Here is a 21,069-nt window from a genome sequence, read left to right on the forward strand (position 1 = left end):
GATATAAATAATAGTTCTATAACTGGAACACAAGTCAAAATATAGGAGAAATAAAAGAAACTGGAGAACTTGTCTGCTGGATTATGCGAGTGATCAAGTTCCCTATAAATCCCACCCAATACTGAGCTGTAGGATTTACCCGCACTTCTTCTGAGTCCTTTAAATCAGGTTCTCCTTGGATCCAACGTTCTTTGGGCAGTGAGGCTATTCTCCGTTTTACAGGTAATGCACCATGTCCTAGAAGGATGAGTGAAGCTAGCCCATCACCACCATCCCCAAGCCTCTCGCTCAGCCAAGGACCCAGACTCCCCCCAGCCCCACCTGGCACAGTGCTCTCCTGCAGCACAGCCCAGGCTATCTCCTGCACATGACAGCATGTCACTCCTCCCCTCCGTGTTCACAGGCTCTGAATGCCTGGAGAGCCAAAACCCCACCAGACTCGTTAAACCAGGTGGCACAGGGAGACACTGACCGCTGCTTCCTTAGAGGTTTCTTGGCCCTGCCCTACTTCCCCACTTTTACTTTCCTGAGAAAGCAAGATCAGGAGTAAACTGGAGAGTACTGCTTTTCTAAGATTGGTGAGCTAGGGTGGGAGGTGGTGACATGGCCTTCCTTTTTAGGATCTTTTAATTTTGTTACCAGAGTATATCTAGAATTCCAGAAGAGTTGCTTTTAGCTTAACCAAGACAACATTAAAATTAATGATTAACCATGGGCGCAAAGGTCCTTTACCTGTTTTATGTAGATCTCCATTTTAGAGTCTGTCAAATTATTTAGCCATTTGATTTTTACCTGCTCATAGCGGAAGAAAGAAAAATGGACTGCTACTAGCATTTGTTGGGGACTAGGTTTTAGGCGTCTTTCACACACAGCCTCGGTTCTTGAAGCCGGGGAGAGGAAGTACTCTCCCACGGGACAGGCAGCGGCACCGAGGCTCACCGCTCAGTGTGGGAACAGTGAGGGAAGAACAGACGTCTAAGCTGCACTCCTGCAGACAGCATGGTCTCCTGAAGTTCACATGGAAGGGAAACAAGCACTTATAGGTGAAGATATGGGATTTAACTTCATCCTCAGAATAACCTTTAAGAAGCTATTTTATCGATAAAGAAACAGGATAAGAAGCTTCATCCTGTGAGGTGTGTAATCACCTATGGAACTTGCCAGGGCACCTGAACAGTCATCAGCAGATGGATCCATACCATCACACGGATCAGTGGCCCCAGAACAGCTTCTTGTTATCAAAATATGTTTGTTTTCAAGTAAGAATACACTTGATTGGGCAATCTCAATTATAACTAAAGTGTAGAGGGCTATTTTATCTAGAGAAAAACACAAGACCAGGTTTATTTCATACAATGTTATTCACACATTTTTTTTTCACTTGCTAATTTATACATAATATACAAAGAAGTGACGATAACATCATTTCATAGGAACCAATAAGAGCTAGGACTTAAACTGGTCCAGAAACAATCCACGTCAAAAGGAGACACTCAAAAGCAAAGCCTAAGTGGTTCTGCCCAAATGAAATTCCTTTATTCTCTTTATTCTGAAATTTCTTCTTCAGATCTTAGCAAAACTTCATGTCAACTTATTAAAAGGTAGAATTCAGGAAGGTGGGCACCAGAAATAGACCACAGACTTCTACCATGACTGGCACCCCCCACACCTGTAAAAGTATTCAGAAGATTGGCTTGTCAACATGGGAATATACAGAAACAGTAGGACCCTGAGAAAAGGCTCAGGTCCCCAGTGTAATATCCTCTAGGGTTTATCATTTTCTAAAGATGCAGAGGTAAATGCCTGGGCCAGCAGAGGGTAAAGGATGAAGGAAAACCTGGAATTCAGCTGTGCAAATAAAGGAAAAGTTACCACTAATCTCCAACAAGGACAGCTTTGATCCTGACACCATAGGCTGATACTGGGAACAAAAGTTTGACATAGGGGCAAGACACTCTAAGGCTGGCAAAACAAAGTAGAGAGGGGTGGAAGAGAGCAGTTTTGTATGGCAAAAGGAAAAATAACAAAAATAAAAAACAACCAAAAACACACAAACCCCACTGCCACTTGTGACCGGGACATGAAACAATGTAAATGTAGTTGTATTTAATGGCCTCACCAAGGAATGTTGGGTTAGAAAACGAGTATAACTCCAAACATGAAAAACACCTGGCACCCAAATTTTTGTCATTATTTTCAGATTCATGAGATGAACAGCTCAATGATAAAATCGTTGTATTCCACTTGTGCTCAGAAGATTTTGTTTTTCTTCTGCAGACATCTAATAAAAAAATACCTTACATGTTCAATCGACCAAGATAGCAAGATTATTAGTTTTCTGTACTAAATTTAAGTGGGTCAACATAAATGTTTTATACAAAATACTGACTTCAACAAAATACAAAGCACTTATCTTTATCTTTCAGAAACTGAATATACAAAGCAAGTTTTTTTTCCAAAATATTTTCATAGGCAAAGGATTAAAAACGATTTTAATTATACACATATGGTCACAATTTTGCCTTAAAAAGATTGTTGGGAAATGTACATAAGGCCGCTTGTAAATGTACATCATAGGTTACTGTTATAATGTCTTATGTCCAGAGGAAAAAATGTTATCATACAGATTTGTTCTTACTTGGGAGTAGGCTATTCAAAAATACAGTACTCTTCTGTACAAAGAAAAAAGTCACATCACATTTAATAAGATGGAAAAAGCATTGGCCTCCACGGTAACCAAATGTCTCAGTCCAATACTTTCTATTATGCACAATACCCTGACTTCAATTGAAAGCGATCCAAAATCCTAGCTTGTCTGTATTAACAGAGTCAACAACTATGTTATAAAACAAAATGTTTCTCACAATAATAAAAAGAAAGTTGGTTCATACCTTTGAAACCATATAAAGATAAAAAATTTTTTTAAAAAAATCACTCTCGATTTGGAGAAATAAATTTACATTATACAACACTATATGCCAGGTCAAAGAGGGCAGGGACATAAATGTACACTAAAATGCAAATGTTTTCCAAAGAGATAAAACAAATTCCATTTACAGCATGAAGGTTTACAAATGTACACCTGTACAACCAAGGGAAGTGTCACTACTAAATTAGCAAGGCTTTTATAATAAAACATCGAAACAAGATTTGCTTTCGAAGTGTAAACTTACACCTATTACTACACACACAATGCATATATTTATAGGAAGCAAAAAAAGCTATATGAATATGTAATCATGCTTAAATGTTGAGCTATCAAATTCACTTTTCAGTGGCCCCTTTTCACCACTATCTGGTTCCTACTTTCTGCATCTACTGTGAAGAAAGCAAAATAAAGCTCAACACTTTCTCAATCTGTCCTTGTAATTCTATAAGCAAAACAAAATAAAAATTTCCATTCTTTCTCATTGCAAACCAAACTGAAAAGTTAATATGGGAATTAACTTTTCATTTAGTGCACTTTACTGGATGGAAGTATCACCATGATTTTGTTTTTTCTCTTACAACTACATATGTAAGTATATACAATACATTTTTGTACATTGCCAGAGACATTTTAGGGCAGTATTTGTATTAAAACCACATCCACTATAAATAGTGTAAGTTATCTTCTCAAATGATTTAATTCTTGTTTTCCTTGCTGAGTTTTTCTTTGCATGATAGTTGTGAATTACCAAAATACAACTTAACTTTCTCTTTTAAAATATTAATAATATTTATGCAGTTGATTATTAATCTGTTATAAAAGGCTTCACACAAAGGAAAAAAACCCACAAAGGACTATTATTCTATATACATCTCTATAAACCTGTTGTGCTATGGGGTCATAGACCTACCAGACTGTAAGCCAGTTTATTAAAAGAATACTGTACTTTTCCCTTTAAAAACTATTTTTGTGACTTTACAAGGTAAAAATTTACAAAATATGTAACAGCATTTTTTTTTTTTTTGGATACAGTTACATCATATACAAGCATTCTGTGCTTTACCAGCAATCCAATCTGATAGGTCTCTGCTCAGGGCTAGATATAATTTATAATTCACCTCAACTCCCCACTCCCAAATATACACAAGAACCTTAAAAAATTTACAAATGGATGAATAAAGTCAATAAATAGTTTTGCTTTAAAAAAAATTTTGCAGATTCATAGTTGAGTTGTGTTTTGATAATTCACAAAAGATGCTTTCTTTTCACATGGTTAAATCATCTTCTTTCTCTCTTTCCCTTTACAGCATTCCATTTGGTGGTCCTCCAATAGGCCCTAGATCTGGGCTATTTTTCAAATAATATTTTTCCAACTTGGCCAGTATATGCTTCCCATATGTGTATTTGCGCAAAGTAGTAATGTGAGGTCGAATCTGAAAAAGAATTAATCAATTAAGGAAATAAAATCCACTTCAGTTATTTTAGTTTGATTTCTTAATAAAGCAACCCCAAACCTGGGATCTAGAAGAAGGATAACTGCAATTTTAAATTTCAAACCCAAAGAAATGCACTGTCTGCAAAAATCATTCAGTCAAGTCTCTGCTTTTAAAATTGTTCAATGAATAAACAAACCATTTCTTCTTCACTATTTCATATGCTAATAGTAAAGGGGTCCCAAACAGTACAAGAGTTATCACGAGTGAGCTACTAAACGTCACTACAAAACAGTACTTATAGTAGTTAAAAAATGACAGAGTACAATTTCATAAATATGATACTGGTTAAGTAAGTGGCTGTTAAAAAAATAAGACTGAAAATTGGTTACAATGATACACACATTTTGTAAGTATATATTACTTACATGCAGAAATATTAATTTATTACACTGAATTGAGGAATGTATTTTAAAAACAAGAGGGCCAAAACCCTTTTAGGGCTGGAAGGGATTTTAAGAGATCATTTCCTTTATTTCATGTTTCCTTGAATGAATACATTTAGAAACAGATCAAGAATGAGTATTGAAATATAACTTCTTCCAGTGTTCTTCTCAACAGTCAGCCTTTCTTGGTGAAAGGTATAAAGAGAACTATATAAAGGCAAAGTATTAGGAGTTAACGCTACCTGAAAAATACATCAAATCAACATAAATTCCCTCTTTAAAAAATGTATTAGGTTAGTGGAAAAATCTTTACACTTTAAAATCAATGTTCAACCCAGGGCAAATAAAGTATAGCTGAATAAGATGGAAGAGATGAACAATGCTAAAGTTGCAGGTAAACAGCTAAGAAATAAAGGTAATTTTACTGACTAGATTACCTAATAAATTTAATAAAAAGAAAAACCATTCTAATATCTGCCGAAGTTACCCATGATTTTAGATTTTTCTCCAGTTATATAATACATACGAAGAAATTAAAAAGCTTATGAAAGTTAAATGCTTAGCCTAAAGTGAAATAGACAAACTGGAGTGATGTCTTTAAGTGCTATGAGTGGTATTACCTTGTGCATGATTATCTTTCTCTGAGCAGGCTCAGCCATGTCAATCATCTTCTGAACCACGTAGTTGGCATACTGGTCCTTCATCATGGTGTATAAGGCACTGTGAGGACCATCATTCTGGCAGCAAATCTCGTCGATCAGTAAAGCTCTCTCGGCACGGGAGGCATGAGTAACACATTTTTCAACTACATTGCTAAAAGTTAAAGTACGTGAACAAATTTTTAATGCAGCAAAATTACCTTGGTTTCCGAATGAAAGCTCATTTATTAAAAAACAAAAGAATCAAGAGAGGATTCTCTTGTCTTTACAATTACTTTTAACAGAAAAGAGGATCACAGGAAAACCCACATTTTAATATCTACAAGTTTAATTTCAAGCCTCATTTTTTGTTTTTTCTTTAAAGGAAACTAAGCTATTAATAAGGTCTGAGACTTCAAGAACATGCACAAAAATACAATTTCTTCATAGGTCAAGGGACAAATATTTTTTAAATACAGATTTCAAAAAATGGAGTAAATGTGGGTAGAACCAATTTGTTATGTAGATTTTTAAGGAATAAAAGCAATGCTTTGCATGAGATCTATCTGCCTTCAGTAAGAAAGACTGTAGTTCAATGTTATATTTTATACGAATTTCTGTGCCTATCAGCCAACAGCCAAGGATTGAAAGAACTGGCCTCTGGAATGCAAAAATATTGGAATACCTGGCAAACTTGTGTTGACTCAGGGCTAAGACTTTTCCTCTGATTTCAGACACAATTTTGCTCTTATCTTCAGGTCGACCATGTTCTAGCACATGCTGAATAACATAATTGCCATACTGATCCTAAAGACAGATATTTAAAAATTACTTTCCTTAAGAAAAAAACAATGATTTTCTTTAAAAAATGCTAACCAATTTATTAAGGAAAAAACAAAACAAGACAGAACTTTAAAAAATTTACAGACATTTCAGATTATTAGGAAACTTCTACCTGTACCAACTGCTCTGTGTGTTGATGGAGTTCTTCTAAGATGGGCAAGGTCTGTTCTGCAGTGCAATGCTCTAGGATGCGCTGAATGACTCTGCAGCCGTAAGGATGAGCTGAAAGCACATATACCTTAAAAACAATTAGAAAAATTAAAATTCACATTTCCTATTGTTTTGGAAAAGCACTATGAGGCACACACACAAAAATTTTTTTTAATCACATTGTGATTTAATTGAAAACAGGAGTGATGGATTCCCATTTAATATGATGACCACCATGTTAGCAAAGACTGGGAGGGAGATGGAGGGTGGGGGTGGGGGAAGAAGAGGCTGTTGCTCAATTTAGGAGCTATAGGTATTCTGAACAAAGGGAGCCCAACCAGAAGAATGAAGGCATGTAATAATGGGAATGAATGGATTCAGGGGAGGTAGTGTAGCATAATAATTAAGACTTATTAATTACTGTATATTGGTTACTAATTGCTCTTTATTTTTTTGTCTTTTATTATACAGTCTTATATCGTCTTCTCTCCCCCAATTCTTCTAAGAAATTTGGAAATTATAAATCATCGGATGTATAATTCTAATAGTAGTCACCTTTACTTCTTTAAGTAACATGCTTAAACTCATACACATCTAAGTTTTTCAGCTTCAAAAAAATAATCTATTGCCTTATCCTACTGACAGAAGTAAAAATCAATGCATTTATTATTTTGTCCCCTATTTTTACATGAAAGTACAAGGAATTATCTTGCAATTTATGAAATATGCTAACACACAAATTTTAAAATAATGTCCTAACTAATTAAAAGCCAAAAACCAATCATACTTGTCCTTTGAAAGCATCAATGATGAACTGTAGTGACTGTGGCTGAACACATTCAATACATTTTTGTACAACATGGTTTCCATTCTGATCTTTCACACATTTGAGTACATGACCATCTAGCTCCTTTACCATTTCACTCTGTAAAAGATAAGATGCCATTTAAATAATTAATTCGCTAAAAAAACCCCACCACAATTAAAAATACTGAGAGAGGAACTAAAGCAGTTTACAGGGGTGTATGAACTGAACAGTGGCTGAGCGCCAGCTTCCCGCATAGGTCATGGGTTCCCTGGAACTGTTAACCCTCCCCCAAAAAGGCAGCTTGCAATTTTTTTTTTGAAAAAAAAAAGGAGTTATCAGATATTGAACCCAGGACCCTCCTACATGGGAAGCAGGCACAAGTACTTAAGCTACATCCCCTCCCCTAGTGTGCAAATTTTTTAACATATGAAAGTTTAAAAAATTTTCCCCCTAAAGTGTAATTAGCAGAAGCCACTGAGGTTGAAAATTACTAAAATATTTTACAGAATAAGGTAATCTACACTGTGAAAATCTAATTTTAATCTAGTGTATTGAATTTGCCATGCTTGAACTGTCTTCTTTGTGTATACTTCCATTCATTTTTTTCAGCTGATAATATAACAAATTCTGAGTTTTATAACTTTCACATACTTAAGCATTTTCAAAGTTCTATTTTTAATGTCTGCATAAATCTAGTAAACGAATGGAAATGAGATTTTATAGGCTATGGGATTTTCACATATCTCAGTTATTATTGGGAGTTACTGTTGAATATTTTTGTTTTTTCTTTTTAGTGCTCTTACAATAAATTTGCATCATATAACTTTAATTTTTGATACCTCCTTCAAGAATAGTCTGAGATCAAAATTTTGCTGATTTCACAGGCAAAAAATAACCCCTCACTTTCAATTTATATTTCTTTATTAATTAAGTTAAATTTATTATAATAAGGTTTATTTACTAAATGCATACTCCCTCTTTTACGGACTCTTGTCTTTTTTAGTCTTTTAGCTAATGGTTTAATATTAATTCTTTGGAAAAAATATAGACAGGTCAGTACAATAATCTATTTGCCTTATTAAATTAACAACAGGGAACAGTACTGTGAAGAAATGGCATACATTTACCCATTCCAAAGGCATTTAAAAAGTCTAACTGGTTAACCAAGACGTATTCAAAATGCCTTATATATTTTTAAATATAAAGGATGTTTAAAATATCTTTACGATAACAATACCAGTTTTAGAGTTCTGGTAGAGAAGTTCTAAGCTTTTACATAACCAAATTTGTTGATCTTTCTTCAACTATTCCAGAATGCAGGAGCTCTTCCATGGAAAGAATACTATTTTCTTATAGATTTTCAATGATGTGACTGAAGCACACGCATACATATCCCACACACCAATACATCAATTATTATTGTTTTTAATTCTGGAATTAGTTTAGTAATTATGTGTGTCGAGTCAAAGCTGACCTCTTTCAAAACTCCTTATTAATTACCTATATTTTGAAAGAAATAACTATTTCCTTCTCCATTACAATAGTATCTATTAGGGGTTATCGAGTCCATTTTAAGTTTGCTTTATCTGAAGCAAGAATCACACTAATTAAAAATCAAGTCTTTGGGGAAGTGGTTATGGTTCAACTGATAAGAGTGTCTGCCTACCATAGGGAGGGTCCAGGGCTCAATACCCAAGGCCTCCTGGCCTGTGTGGTGAGCTGGCCCACGCGGTGCTGCCGTGTGCAAGGCGTGCTGTGACATGCAGGGGTGTCCCCCGCATAGGGGTGCCACACACACGAGGAGTGCGCCCCGCAAAGAGAGCCGCCCCGTGCAGATAAAAAAAAAAAGCGTAACCTGCCCAGAAGTGGTACTGCACACACGGAGAGTTGATGCAGCAAGATGAAGTAGTAAAAACAAAAAAGCAATAGTTTCCCGGAGCCGCGTGACAAGAATGGAAGCGGACACAGAAGAACACACAGCAAATGGACACAGAGAGCAGACAATGGGGGGGGGGAAGGGAGGAGAAGTAAATAATTAAATAAACCTAAAAAAATCATGTCTTTGAAAAAATCAAGTGGATCAGCATTTCTCCTTGTTTGCTACTTTGCCTTAATATTCTCATCTATTTAAAATAATTTTAAAAATTATTTTGGTTACAAGAAAATTCTCATGAGCACATGACGGAATCACAGCAATCCTTTATTAACTTAAAAATACTAAGACTTTCCATCCAGGGAAGCAGACATGGCTCAACTGATAGAGCATCTGCCTACCATATGGAGGGTCCAGGGTCTGATACCCAGGGCCTCCTGACTCATGTGGTAAACTGGCCTATGCAGAGTGCTGCCCCGTGCAAGGATTGCCATGCCTCGCAGCGGCGCCCTTGCATAGGGTTGCCCCACACGCAAGGAGTGTGCCCTGCAAGGAGAGCCACCCCATGTGAAAAAAGCGCCGCCTGCCCAGGAATGGCACCACACATGGAGAGCTGATGCAGCAAGATGACACAACAAAAAAGAGATGCACTTTCCCAGTACTGCCTGATAATGCAAGCGGACATAGAGGAAAACACAACGAATGGACACAGAGAACAGACAATGGGGCGGGGGGAAGGGCAGAGAAATAAATAAAATTTTAAAAATTAAAAAAAAAAAAAAAAAAATCCAGGGACACAGTATATCTCCCATTTAATTTGTGTTCTCTTTTTTTTTTCTTTAAAGAACTGTAGATTTTTTAATATTTGTTTTTCATTTATTTACCCACCCCCTTTCCCCAGTCAGAGGATTATTAGGCTACTTTTTCAGTTAAGTAAGAGTTTAAAAAATAGGCATGTATTTTAAATGGTACATAGGAATACTACTGGTTAAAAAAATGATAGAAAAATAAGAATTCAAATAAACATTGGTAACAGTAAAATACATTCTTCATATTACAGAAAACCAAAAAAGTGAAAGCACTCTGCCTGTTACATGGCAGTTATTCAAATATCTTCATTTAGAGACAAAAAGATGGAGAATAGACACGAAAGATAGATCAAAGGTCTGCTTTATAATTATGATACAGTAATGTGTATCTGAGAAACCTACAAACATAAATGTTTATGTCTAAATGTAGAAATAAATCATTTCACTTCAAGACTGTTGTAAGATAAAAAAAATAAGGCAAAGAAAAATCGAATAAAATACAAAAATTTTGTCTTAACTTACAATTACCTGCTGGTCAGATGAAATAGATTCTAATGCTTTTTGAATAACACGGCAGCCATACATCTGCAAGGCTAAGGGTAGAACATGACCGCGAATACGAGTTGCCAGGGCTAATTTTTGATCCAAACTCCCAAACTGACAGAAAAAAAAAAAAAAAAAACATTAAAAGACAGTGACAACAATATTACTCTAACTTGTGTAAGACACTGTTTGCAGCCTATTGAATCTATTTTTTAAAACATCACATTTAATAATTATGGAGAGGGGATATTTATGTAAAAGCTAATTAAGAGACCCAGAGATGTCTGAAATGACAATTTTACTGCCTTTTTTATTGGGCAAATACTATCTAACATTTCTTTGTTACTAACATATTAACCATCAATACTGGCACTCCTTTTAAAAGGTAAACACCTTTATTTTCCATTTCAAACAAAATAATTCATCTTTAATATATGGATTTCTGAACCATTCAGACCATGAAGACACCATCACCCAGATAATTTTGACATAACTGTGGGAACTTTAAGTCAAGCTACAATATAGATATTTAGTTATCAGCTAAATTTACAAAATTATAAAAAATCCCTAAGAATACAAATATTATTCAAAATATTATTCAAACTCCTAAGATTTATTCCCAATGCTTTATATTTTCAAATATTAACAATGAACATTTAAAAGTAGACTCATATTTTTCCGAAATTATCCCAACATCACTTATTGCTCATTGATATGAAATTACACAAAGTTCATATTTATGCTTGTGCTGGTTTGACCTTTAAAATGTTTCCCCAATTAACTGTCAGCACAAAAGAAATACCTACAGTTTCAAGTTATAGCTTCAAATAAACCTTAACATGTAGTAGGGCAATCCCACATCATGTTCTTTCAAAATTTTCTTGGCTATTCTTAAGACTTTTATTTTTCTACACAAACTTTCATTTTTTTAAGATTTATTTTTTTTAAAAGACACATAGATCACAATGTTACACATAGATACATAATGTTACATTAAAAAACATGGGATTCCCATATTCCCCAACCCCCATGCCCCCATGTATTTTTTATAAATGAATATGAATACTGCCAATCAAACTTTTAAAGCATTCCTCAGCATTAAATATACTGTTTGATGAATATACAGATATGCATGCATGCTCACCTCAAAAAACTTCTGTATAACATAGTTGCCAAAAACATCCGTCATTAATTGATATGCTGCTTGTAGAATTTCATTAAATACCATTTGACGCTCAGCTGGAGTAGCTCTCTCTAGTTTTTGCTGAATGAATCTATGTGGGGGAATTTTTTAAAATGACATGACAGTAAATTGAGAACAAGTTCCTTAAAAATCTCTTAATACTGATTTCAGTGTTACACATACACATGAAACCTACATTGAAATACACAAAAAAAACCTGGACACAAAGGTGTTTAATCCTTCTTTGGTTAGTTCAGTTGCATTATAATCAATGAAAGAGAAAACTACAAAGATTTTGCTGGTCATTAATTTATTCTGCTGATTACTCATTTATTTTTCATAATATATATCACTAAATATATACTAAAATATATATATTTAGAACAAAAAAAAAGAAACCCTTAGAAATAAAATTCATCAAACACTACTGAATTCCTAACTAACCTAGCTAATTAAGGATGATACAAGATTTGTTTGCTAATCTTAATGTAACACTCAACTATAGAAGTATAATTTGTATGTAACTATTCAATCTAAATTTTAATTTTTAAATGACAGGTTTACCTGAAAATAAAAGCTATAAAAAGAGAAAACATCTCAAATTTAATAAATGTGTTAGAATTATACTATGCTCCTTTCTATGATCTATGTTGAGAACATGAATTTGCATGTACCTCTCAAGCATTATAACCCATGTAATGTGCTTAGTATAAAAAGGCCCCAAATACTTCAATTTATGCCAAGTCACATTAAATACTAACTCATAAAGCAACACAAAAGCATTTAACTTTGCATTTTGTTATTTTTAAGACAAATTATACATCAGGAACACAAGTTTACAAATGTAATTCAGAGCCATTATAACAAAAATAATCCAATAAAGAGGCATCACTATATTTCCATTATAAAAATATCCTTGGCAGAATCCTGGGAAACCATTAAAAAATAAACAAAGCTGTATTTTTATATTTATCCTAAAATGAAGGTAAAAAATATATAACCCATACTGGCTGTTATTTTTTTCAAAAGCTTCCAACATTTATGTAGATTAGCTGATTTTAGCCAAGAACAGTTAGGCTTTTACAAGGTGGCAATTCTTAAAACAAAAATGAGGGGGAAGTAATCATGATCACCTACCTAGAACCATGTTGGTCTTGAGAGAACTCAACTATGTGTCCAATCAAGTCTCTAAGTTGAAGGTTTGGGAAGCGGTTGTTTCTGAAATCTTCCAATAATCTACTGCGGCCAGAAGGCATAATATCAGACCTATTATACCGAAGCCGAGAAGGAGGAAAGAGCTGGCTGCTGGAGCTAAATAGACTGGAAGTGCTTGAAGCACTTCGATATTTTGCTTCTGCTCCAGGTGCTGCGGAGATATAGCGACCACTACCATTTGTCAGTCCTCCTACAACAAAGTAGCTGTGGTCAGCAAATATTTTTTGACAGTCATTCCTCAAATGAAGGCTACTTAATCTATAAATTTTGTTACTAAAGAAATACCCCCCACACTCGTTCTCCCTTAACTCATGTTATGACCGAAAAATAAAACTGGTGTGAGAAGCTTACATGTTTACTTAATATGTGTGGTTGTATTAAAAAAAGGCTAGAAAATGAGGAAAATATACCTATAGTTGGTTCTTGGCAACTTAGTTTAAAATGTAATTTTAAGATCTAATGCTATGTACACCAAGATCAATACAGAATGCTGAAACCACCAACAAAATTTTCAGTTATGGTAACAAGCAAGTTCACCTGTTGTTAAATTTGTATTTTTGGTACACGTACAAAATATACTAAGTTATATATACTTTAATGTAAAGAAAAATCATTCCTTAGTTAACCCATTTATTAATGTGTAAGGTAAAAAACAAAACAAAAAACGAACAAACAAAAGTAGATAAATCTATCCAGAAGAGTAGATAAAAATCTAAATTATACACTTAGTTTAAACTTAAAAAAATTTTTAAATTTAAAAACACTCTTTATAACAAATACGATTATTTTACAGACACAAAATAGTAGTGATAGCAGTAATAGCAGTTATTATTCCTAGGGCCTTAAAACTGATAATTAAAAACAAATGAATAAAAAGCTTCTTTAACCTATGTTCCATTCCAAACAAGAAAATGAAAAGGTTGTCAATAGAAACAAAAATAAATACAAGCAGGAATTTTAAACAAATAATAGTTTAAAAGTACTTGACAGTGTCCTTTAAAAAAAAAAAAAACTGTATAGCAAACTGTAAAATGCACATTTAGTAAGTAGTCTGAATAAAATCTACCATGCTATTTTATATACCAACTCTGCCTAGAGTAGTGCTATGTATACAAGTGAGGCCACAAGGTTGAGATGATCCCAAGGACACACTGTCAGTGCAAAGTCATACAGATGCATTAAAGGCCCAAGGAAGTTGCAGGGATAGGAAGCAGAGAACAAGTTAAAATCCCAGGGGGTGAACTGGATTCCTCCTTCACTTACTGTCCCCACGGCCCTAGCTTTACTTTTCTTCTCTGTATTCCGATAATCCAGCATCCCTTTTCCAATGCACTGCCATAGAAGTACACTCATCTACATGCTAGACCCCTGGGAGCCCAGACTTTGTGTAATTTAACAAGCCATTTGATATACCAAAACCACTAACACCAAATTCTTACGTTTTCTCCAGGTCTACATAAATACGTCAGTATGAAACATCCTTAATGTGAAACAGTTTCAGTGTTTTACCACTGTCTCAATTTCCTTAGTACTACCAACCAGGAAGGCCCCCCTCTTACATCTGATTGCACAGGTTCATCATCTGTTGCACTAGCCCAGTCCCCACTTTAAGGACAATTCAGATGACTTTTACAAATACTACTATTGGGTCTTTATCACTCCCTGCATTGCTTGTAGTTATTCTCCTTGCCCTTTTGTGTGGTAGGAAAGTTGGCTTATCATTGCACTGTTTTTACACAGCTATGATATTTTTTCCCCATCAAAGGCCACTTTGATGATGTCACTTTATGCTGAAAACCTAAAGCATCCTGGAGGGTACATCTTCTCAAATTCTTCAGCCTAGTTTTCAAGTCATTATTCCAAACCTATTTTTTACACAAATTTCCTCTCGTGTCCTAAATGCTTTCACTTTTATTCATTGCTGTCTCTGTACCAATTCATTGCTCATTACCACAAATAGAGGGCCTAATCCTACTCTTCTATCTTTCAGATTTTCAACACCAAGTTCAAAGCACATACTTACCCCAGGAAAAGACTAAGCTAGCTTTATAGGGTACCTTCCAAGCATGCCTACCTGAATACCCCCATGTCGTTATACTCTTTGACTGTATTCTATCAGCTCCTAGCACCAACTCCTGTCGCAGTTCTTTGTTCAACAACTCAGACTATCTAAGAGTACAAATGGCCTTGAATTACAAAAACCTGAGTGGAACAGTGTAGCTCAGTGGCTGAGCATCTCCTTTGCATGTACGAGGTCCTGGATTCAATCCCCAGTACCTTTTGGGGAAAAAAATACACACACACAAAACTCTTGAGCTTTCAAGTTCTAGAAAGACTGTTTAGCATTATCATTTATAAAGTTGAGAAAATTAAATTTACTTCCCTTACAAATTAAATAAACAAGCATTTATAACTCAATTTATAATGTACACTAAACATTTAGAATTTGATCATCTAAACACTGAAAGCAGGTCATTCAAAACCTGTTTTGAGACTGAGGGACAGTCTACAAAAGGTGAAAGTCATCAGTCAATCTCCCTACTAATCCTTGGCTCTCTTTTTCTTTGTAAGAAAACCAGAAAAGTTTGAAGAGCCTGCTGATTTGTCAGTAGTGTTTTAAGAATGTTAATTTCTGACTTTGTTATTAAGAAACATACACTGAAATATTTAGGAAAAAGGACAGATATCATGCCTGCAACTTCCTCTTAAAAATGTGTGTGTGGAGTAGGGGTGAAGGGAAGGGGGAAAGGGAGAGAGATGGAGGGAGGAATTGAGGAAGTAAATGTGGTAAAACTGTAATATTTAGGGAATCTGGGTAAAGGTATTCTGGCAATTTTTTTGTTCAAATTTTGCAACTTTCCCCAAAGCCTGAATTTTTTTTCTAAATAAGTGAAAAAATACACAAAAACAGAAAATCCACATTCATAATACTGCTGTGGACTAGTGGGCCAGGACCCTTAGGCCAGAGTCTGTCATAAAACATCGTGCTCCCTCTCCTATGCTATATACATAGGCTTCTCTCAGAGTCCCTTGACAAGCAAGTAAATGCAGGCAAACGTCTTACAATTATAATGGAAATATGATCTGAAAACTTCTCAATTTCTGTGATTAGTTATTTTAGAATACTTTTCATAAATATCAGAAGTCCAAAAGATTTCAAAATACTGGGAAAAAAACAATGTAATAATAGAAACTACTACAAAATAAATAAATCTGTCTAGCCTTCACTTTTCATTACTTTCCACCCTTCTGGGATTTGGAATGACAGCTCCCAAATCTGAATGTGTACTAGACCTATGTTTTCTTTTGGAAATACAGATTACTGAGTCTTACTTTAGACCTTCAGAATTACCTAAATTATCTCCTCTGGATTATTTTTATTTTAGAAAAACTCTAGCATAAATAATTGGGAATCAATAAATCAGAACCTTAAATTTAAAGCTTCATTTCATAGCAGATTGTCATTACTAATTTCAAACAGTAATTCAAGTTGATTTTAGGTCTTGGAAAGCTTACAATTACATACAGGCCACCAGGCAGAGTGTTTCAAAAGACAAGGTTCTGCAAAGCTCAAGAAATAGGAAGATGATAATGGAAGATGGCTAGTTAGTTGGTGGAATAATAGTAATCACGGAATGACACAGAACGGGAGCTAGAAAAACAGCTTAAAATGAGGTCAGTCTATTTAAGAGCATAAACTTTAGTAATTTCTAGCCCATTAAAGAGGTCCACTTTAGAACTTTAAGCTTAGTACTTTTTTCTGAGCACTTTTCAGAAAAATATTTGTAACACTTAGAATAGACTGCAAGGACCATGAATAATCTGACTTATTATAATATTTACTGGCATGTAGCTTGACTTCAGTGGGGAAACCCGATGTTGACATGAAGAAACTATTTCAGAGTGGTATTTCTCAATGCACACAAAAATCACCTCTGGATCTTGCTAAAAATGCAGATCCAAAAAAAAAAAAAAAAAAAAATCTGGGTGGGCCCGAGATTCTGAATTTCTAACAGGTTTCCAGGTGACATTAATGCTGTTGGTCCGCACACCATACTGTGAAAAGCATGACCAAAGAGTTTATAAATTTTAGAAAACACTGAAATTATTACCACAATGGTTACATATTTCTAATAATGAAAGCTATGAATTTTCACAGGGCAACATTGTTCATATTTTTGTTTTAAATTCTGGTATCAAATTTTAAGCAAGTTTTGTGTTCAACATAACCAGCATCTTTCAATGACTTAATAGTCATACGTTTTACTATTTGCTAGACAATACTGTTAGACCCCAAGGGTCCATGGCACGTATTTACTGTTTTATTGAGAAACCAAACTGAAACAGAAAGCAACTATTAGTGAGCCTCAGTCAAACTAACCACATGCACATTAACATGGCCTTAACCTCCTGTGCACAGCAACAGTTTAAAAAGGAAGTTACTGTTATAGAACACCTGTACCTATCAGACATTATGACAGGCAAAGTTTTAGTAATATGCCATCCTCCTCACAACCCCACAATACAAGGATGTTATATCTCCATTTACTTGTGAGAAATTAGGGTTAGAGAGGCTAACTCAAGGATGCACACCTGATCATCAGACCAGGTAATGATGGTGATAGGACAGGGGCTGAACTGGGAAGGTACTGTGTGAAGGATATATTTAATCCAGATAAACCTGGCTAACAGTACTAAAAAAACAAGACAAAACCAAAAAACACCACCCATAACTGACAGTCATGAAACTTTTCAAAGCATACCATTCTAAAGAGGATGATCCTAACACACTGTGTGAAGAAAATGCTTTAAAGTAGGATTTAAAAACAAAAAGTTTTTAGTCCTACTTTAAATTGTCTTTAATCCACTGTCCTTGAAGAATATCAATACAACAAAGAAACAAAATGTTCAATTACCAAGCATTTATTGTGACCTGAATACACTTAAAAGCTATGGAAGAAGTTCTGGGGCTCTCTTGTTTCTAATCTAGTGAGGAAAATAAACCCAGAATCAACTCTTAAATAAGCAGCCTGTGGTAAATCTGGTAAAAAAACTGTGAAGGAAAGACAATAACTGCAACAGAGAGACAATTACTATGTTTCTGTATTCACCACAAGACTATAAAACTTGAAGACAGTACGTAGGAAGGGTGTTTATTTTTTCTCAACACTGTACGTCTGTCAAGCAGAGAGCTTGACTTGTGGGCACTCAATAAATTTTACTTGAATGACTTGCAAGTAAAAATTCTGATCAAACACAAAATTCTAAAAAGAAGGCTAATAAAACTATACGTAAAAGATGAACAGAAAATAGCAAATGGTACGAGTAATTATAAATTAAACTTACTTATATTGTTTCAAAACATCACACTAAAGATCCTTAGTTGTAGTTTTAACAGAAAACCAGTAATAAAAATATTTTAAGAGATCCTTGAGGTAATAAGTACTTAGTTTGAACTAAAGGCCAATTGTGATCAAGTGAAAACCACTAAGAAGCCTCGATCCACTGACATTCAAAATTCACTTTTTTACACCAAGTCACAAAAGCTTAAAATTAAAATAAATTATATATTATAGAATTATATTTTATTTCTATAAAAAGTTCACAAAGACACTAAACTTATAGAACAGAAAAGATCCTTTTAATTTACTTAGACATTAAATGGAAATAAAAATATTCTTTGAGAGGCAGCATACCAACCCTGGTCAGATAGACCTGGACTCAAAATTTTTGTTCTAAAGAATGGAATTTGTTTGTACGGCATGAAATATGAGCCAAAGTTTATTTCCCCCAATTTAGTTATCCAACGTTCCAGGCCAGTTCACTGAAATGACCACCTTTTCCCTATAAACTGGAGGGCCTCCTTGGTCACAACGCAGGGAACTAAATGAGTGGGTCTCTTTCTGGCTCCACTATTCTCTTCCAATTGTCCATCTGTCTATCCTGGTCCCAATACTGTACCTTTAATCACTGTAGGTATCTAAGTTTTGATATCTGTTAAGAATTAAACATTCTAACTTTGGTCAAGATTGTCTTGACGCTTTTTGGCTCTGCTTTTCTTTATTCATTTTTAAAAAACCAGCTTGTCAATTTATTTATTTTTAAAACCTGCAGGTTTTTGATGGAGATTTCATTAAATCTATAGATGAATGTGAAGAGAGTTGATATCTTTGTAACTGAGTCTTTGGATCCACAAACATGGCATATCCTTCCACATCTATTTAGGACTTCTTTTAAACTTCTGTCAGTATTTTAAAGTTACCAGTGGAAAGCTCCTGCCCTTCTTTCATTGGTACATTATGAGGGAACACTCTCACATGAAAATATCCTCCACACAGAAAATATAAGTTTTAATGTTGCTGCTCCAATTTTTCAGTTGTTCAGCTAAAGCTGCAGTTGCTTTGTGAAGCCTACCTGTCTATATTTTAAAAGCTATTTTTTAATCCTATGCTTACTTGAAGTAACATCTTAAGTGTAGCGCCAAATGTAAATTTCAGGTGAATTCTCTTTAGATTAACAGAATTTTTAAAAAGTCTCCACCAGTTCTTAGTAGTAACTACAAATTATTTTAATAAAACCAAAGATGAATTTTTAACACAAAGCTATACTCAAGGGGAAATGTAGCTTGAGTGGTTGAGTGTCTGCCTCCCATGTACAAAGTCCTGGTACCTCCAAAAACAAACAAAAAACCAAATACTCCCCCCCCCCCCCAAAAAAAAACCCTATACTTAAGTATTAAAATTTTGAACAGATTTCATGAACATGCACCTCCAATATGCTTTATATAAAGGACAAAATGCTGAAAGCACATGAAGACTTATCTGCTAGCTCACTAAGAAGGTAAAGTAGAGGAAAAAACAGTTTGAGGAACTGGAATGCAAATGTGAAAGAAAGGGACAATGAATAAAAAGGAAAACAATAAAATTACATTAGGTCAATAAAATTAAAGAAAGGGTTCTACTCTGCAAAATTACACACTGAGGGGGAGAAAGGCATTTTTAAAATATATACAAAAAAGAGATCAGACTTTTCTATTTTCTGCCTCTCATCCTATAAGCTTTTATCAAAAAGAAACCCTAGAATTAGAAGTTAAAAAGCAACTGTGATACTGGAGTAAAGTTATCTATAAAGTATGAGTTCCTTCTTTCCATTCAGAGCCTCTCTTCACATGGGTGCTACTTGAATTTTCAGTGGCACAATCCTTCATTTAGCGTTGACTATAAAGTTTAGCATCTGGCTGCTTGGCATTTAATAGCAATAGAATCCCCATATCTGTTGTGAAGCAAAAACTGTTCCCATACATTTCCAAATTGTTCACTTCCTTATGAAGCTCAGTGCTAGGTATTTTGAACAAGTGCCCCAAATGATTCTAATGTCAAACCACTGGATCAGATCACCAAGTATTTTCTAAGTCATAAACTTGTGATTGGGAAGCAGATGTGGCTCAACAGACAGAGCGTCCGCTTACCATACAGGAGGTCCAAGGGTTCGATACCCAGGGCCTCCTGATCCATGCGGTGAGCTGGCCCACACTCAGTGCTGCTGTGCATGAGGAGTGCCAACCCATGCAGGGATGCCCCCGCTTAAGAAGAGTCACCCCATGCAAAACCACAGCCCACCCAGGAGTGGTGCCACACACACGGAGAGCTGATGCAGCAAGATGATGCAACAAAAAGAGACACAGATCCCCAGTGCTGCCTGATGAGAATACAAGCAGACACAGAAGAACACCCAGCGAATGGACACAGCCAGCAGACAATGAGGAGGAGGGGGGAATAAACATGTTTAAAAAAATTTTTAAAAATAACAAATCAATCAACCTGTGATTATCTAGTGAACTAACTGGTGAAAACATTCTAAGGGATCAGAGCCACAAAGTTGGAGATTCATTACTATTCAAGTAGTACTAAGTGCAAAATTAATCACTGTGACCCAAAACAAGCACAACTAGGATCAATACATGTGTACACAGAAATTAAATATAATAAATTCCTCTATACAATGTAGGAAATTCAACAGAGCAAAGTTTCCTCAACAAATAAATGGGAAGAACAAAAGAGAGGAAGGGGAAATTGCTATAGATTAAAAGACATTTCAAACAAATGCAATGTTTGCCCTTATCTGGGGGCAAACAAAACAACTGTAAAAAGGTATTTGAGCCAATTAGGGAAATTAGAATAATAATGAGAAATTATTAAC

At 34.9% G+C, this 21,069-nt stretch overlaps 1 protein-coding gene across 19 annotated transcripts in view; it reads right to left on the bottom strand.

The window, feature by feature from the left end:
- Positions 1-1,342: 1,342 nt before the first annotated feature.
- PUM2 (pumilio RNA binding family member 2) overlaps positions 1,343-21,069 on the bottom strand; it is an 86,502-nt gene continuing 66,775 nt past the window's right edge. For 10 of the 19 annotated variants that reach the window (XM_058287666.2, XM_058287662.2, XM_058287665.2 and 7 more), the window contains 8 exons: positions 12,793-13,060; positions 11,617-11,746; positions 10,452-10,586; positions 7,227-7,364; positions 6,402-6,527; positions 6,132-6,253; positions 5,429-5,621; positions 1,343-4,362 (listed from right to left, as the gene is read on the bottom strand). In XM_058287666.2, coding sequence (XP_058143649.1) covers positions 4,231-4,362; positions 5,429-5,621; positions 6,132-6,253; positions 6,402-6,527; positions 7,227-7,364; positions 10,452-10,586; positions 11,617-11,746; positions 12,793-13,060 — 1,244 coding nt within the window. In that variant the 3' untranslated portion in view covers positions 1,343-4,230. The remainder of the gene's footprint in view (positions 4,363-5,428; positions 5,622-6,131; positions 6,254-6,401; positions 6,528-7,226; positions 7,365-10,451; positions 10,587-11,616; positions 11,747-12,792; positions 13,061-21,069) is intronic. The other 9 variants (XM_058287667.2, XM_058287668.2, XM_058287664.2 and 6 more) reach the window with 1 other exon arrangement.

Source organism: Dasypus novemcinctus, chromosome 25 (assembly GCF_030445035.2).
Source record: "Dasypus novemcinctus isolate mDasNov1 chromosome 25, mDasNov1.1.hap2, whole genome shotgun sequence".
Lineage (NCBI taxonomy): Eukaryota > Metazoa > Chordata > Mammalia > Cingulata > Dasypodidae > Dasypus > Dasypus novemcinctus.